The sequence below is a fragment of the Chaetomium globosum genome, genomic scaffold (assembly GCF_000143365.1).
Source record: "Chaetomium globosum CBS 148.51 scaffold_5 genomic scaffold, whole genome shotgun sequence".
In the NCBI taxonomy this organism is placed as follows: domain Eukaryota; kingdom Fungi; phylum Ascomycota; class Sordariomycetes; order Sordariales; family Chaetomiaceae; genus Chaetomium; species Chaetomium globosum.
Genome location: NT_165980.1, coordinates 2265281 through 2268751, shown reverse-complemented (window position 1 = coordinate 2268751; position 3471 = coordinate 2265281). Strand labels below are relative to the sequence as shown.

The following is a 3471-nucleotide window of genomic DNA, read 5'->3' as shown; positions in this document are numbered from 1 at the left end:
ATAGTTACTGTCATAACCCGTGTGCCGAAAAGGTTTGGTTCGTCCGGGGATTTTGGCATCACTTTCTGTTAAGCCGTGGGATAACCAATGAAGCGGTATTCCGCCACCAAGCACTGTCTGTGATTCGCGCTCACGGCAGCTCCCAAGTGCGCATCGGCCTCGTAGGACTCCATTTTACCGGGTAAGGTACTGAGAGAGGGAGTGGGGTTTTGGAGGGTGGTGGGAATGGGCGGGAGTGGGGGGCTGATGGAGGTGAGGATGAAAGGGGGGGTTCTTATATTGGGCGCGGGCGGGAAGAGGTGGTTCCTATCGTTATGGTGAGAGATGCAACAGCAGCATATGGCGGTGATGGCGCAGTTCTAGGGAGGGGAGATATCAACCAAGGTCGGGGCCCGGCGGTGCCAGGTAAAAGTCTGAATGGGTTGGAGAGGGGGTACTGGGGAGACAGGCACTGGATGGGCGGGTAGACTTGGCGGTGATGCCTGGGAGGTTGACGCTGGACAGGTCCGTGGGCGTGCGTTATCTAGTTTGATAGGGATTAGAGGCCACAGATTAGGCCACCTCCAGAGTTTCTTCCTGCTTCCATATTATCAGCGGATCCCAGTCCATGGCCGAGCGCTGCGTTTTGGCATATCGCGTGACCTCTCCCGCACCTCCTCTACTCCAACACGACGGTGGCGAGCTCACTTTGTGACTCTTATTTTCCGTCCGTGCCTGGAATCTGGCGCATAAAGCGATACCCAGAGTATCCCCTCACTCCTCACTTTCATCCATTTTCTCCCTTTGCTTACTCGGATACTTCGCGAGGCTTTCTCTCAAACAGCCCGATCAGCCCGCAGATTACAAGGTACAGCCCGCACCGCTTAGTCCATTTTGACACAGCCCGGAGCAGCCTCGTGCAACCTGACCCGAGACGCGCGCATCCGTTGGGCGGAGGGAGAGCTTTACTGTATGTGGCTGTGCTCCCCTCTCCCCTTTGAATTACCACAAAGCGACTGTTGGGTATCCTGATGTTGTTCATGAATCAATCCTGTCTTGGGCGGCATCATATGCGTCGCCGATACAGAAATATTAAGAATCTGATATTAAACGAGCCCATTTACTTTGTGTTCTTTGTTCGAATTTAAGCAATAATCGTTGGTGCTTCGCCCGGTGATCTTGATAAAGGGGTTTCCAGTACCGGAGATATTGAGTGCCGCGTCCAGCAAGTCAGTTTAGAGATGGTATTCATATGTAAGTTGCTAGAAGTGCTAACTGTGTTTCATTTAGTATCAAGTATCAACACAAATATCGACCGGCCATCTCGCCATGCCTGCCGTCCCCACCACCCGCACCGCCCCGGCCCAGACTCCCCCGGTGGGCGACGTCCCGATCATGAAGCAACAAGGAGCGATCATGATCTTTTTCTTGATTACCAGTGTGCTCATGATTGGGTTCGTCATCCTGGGCAGCCATCAACCCGCCAGCCCACCGTCGACACCGCAGTCTGATCCCGAGCACGGCGACGGGGTCAAGGGAAAGGAGGATGAGCCGACGGAAACGACTTCGTTGCTCTCCTCCGAGTCCAGCCTCACCGACTCCGAGTACGGAAGCTCCGACAGCTCCAGTTCTTGGGGTTCGAAGGTGTCGGATGGTGGAAAGTGGTACTGGTATTGGCGGCAGTGAAGCTAAAGGCAACTGATGGGCAGCACCGTGTGTGCATGGGTACGGGTTAGCGGTAGTGATTCTTTTTAAATAACAACAAAAACATCAATAAAATACTCCAGTCCACAATTGGACTTCATCTACATGAGTAACGAGAACCGTCTAGGTATTCAATCCACTCATCTCATCCTCATCTCCCTCACACAATTTTCATAGGTAGATAGATGTCCTGGCCCTCTTCAAATCCCCTCCCAGATCATCTTGCAAGCACACCCACCCATCACCTTCTCATTCTCCCGGTGTCTGGATCAAACAAACCCCTCACCACCACGGGCTTCTTGAATCCCGTCAGCCACACCCCGAGGAGCTGCGTTCCCACCAGAGTGCCAACCATGAGCCCCGAGATGATGTAGAGGTAGATGGGGATGTCGGGCATCGCCATCTCGTGCCCGTCGTCTGTGGCGCCCATCTCGGCGTTTGTGTTTGTGTTTTTGTGACGATGAGAATGACAATTAGTGCGGCTGAGACTATAGGGGCAATGCTGGATGCTTGGGGCACTGCTTGGGTCACTGCTGAATGTTTGGCCTCTTGCTGTTATTTTGGTTAATGACTGTTGTGAGTACTCAAGGGCGGCTTCTACTTACGGATGAGTAGTAACTAGCCGACTTCAAAGACTGTCGGAATGCGCAGTCTTTGAGGTTGCCGTTTTCTGCCTGTGCCGGATCACCACACTTTTCGGACGCCCCAAAACAATAAGCCCAAGTGCGGCTGAGGCTGAATTACGCAGCTCTGGTTTCAGTCCCAGGACAGCTTGCTTGTTGGGTAACTCGGGTTGGAGATTTGGACCTTTCTCTTCTTATGGTATTGATGGTTGGCTGGTAGTCTCTTCCTCTTGCACCGCAAGTGTTGGTGAAAGCGACGGTGAGAGAGATGGTGCCCAGGTTGGATCACTTAATGGGATTGCGGCTTGAAGGATCTCAGTTGGAAGCCTCGGGCTGTCAGGGGTACGAGTTCACTAAACCCAGATTTGTCAAGTTTGTCCTCTGTCCGACTTGGCAGCGGGACCCCGTGCCGTCAGCGAAGAAGCGACATTGGTCGTGTTTCAGGTGAGGCTTGGATTTCTGCCATGTCAGCATGTGCTCTGTGACAGCAAGAGGGGTTGGCTGTACAAATGACGAATTGTATTGTTGGGCTATCTCAAGGACATATGCCACGGCATGGAAGCAACGGCACCTAGTGGTAGAACCGTCTAGTACTTCGGTTCAGTATACGGCATCCAAGCTAGGGCTACAATCTGTGGCCTTGTAAGTGATAGTGGGATTCTTACATACCACGCCTCGCTTGCTTGTGGGTACGTGTATGGCAAACTATCGGCTTAAGTACCTCTATGAATCACCTGGCCCTTTCGAAGCGGCACGCCTTAGAACTTCAAGAACTCCCATTCCCAACCCATTCCGCCCACTGGTCTTCACCAAATATACCCTTTCCTCCGCCCAGCCCCTCGAAGACACCCTCAAACCCCACATCCACACCACCCAACGTCGCCCACTCTGCATCATCACCACCTACCACCTCACCCGACCCAACCACACGCCTTCTTCTTCCCCTCTCTACCTCCAGCAGCTCAAAATGGCGAATCACCAATCTCCCCAGGGGGTCTCTATCGACACTCTCAGTTTTTGCATGGCCACCACTACCACCATCACCACCACCACCACGATCCGCCACCACCACCTACCACCACCGACCACCACGCACCACCACCACCTGTACCCCCTCCAGCAGCCGCCGGCCACGACGGAACCCTATAAACCCCACCTCCCCCCG

General features: G+C 53.6%; 1 protein-coding gene across 1 annotated transcript; it reads left to right on the top strand.

Annotated features, from left to right (window-relative positions):
* Window positions 1-1220: 1220 nt before the first annotated feature.
* On the top strand, window positions 1221-1665 carry CHGG_07571 (uncharacterized protein; the record flags this gene model as incomplete). The annotated part of the gene is made up of 2 exons (XM_001225226.1): window positions 1221-1233; window positions 1391-1665. 2 exons carry the CDS (start codon window positions 1221-1223, stop codon window positions 1663-1665), a joined length of 288 nt encoding a protein of 95 aa, XP_001225227.1.
* Between the last annotated feature and the right edge of the window lie 1806 nt (window positions 1666-3471).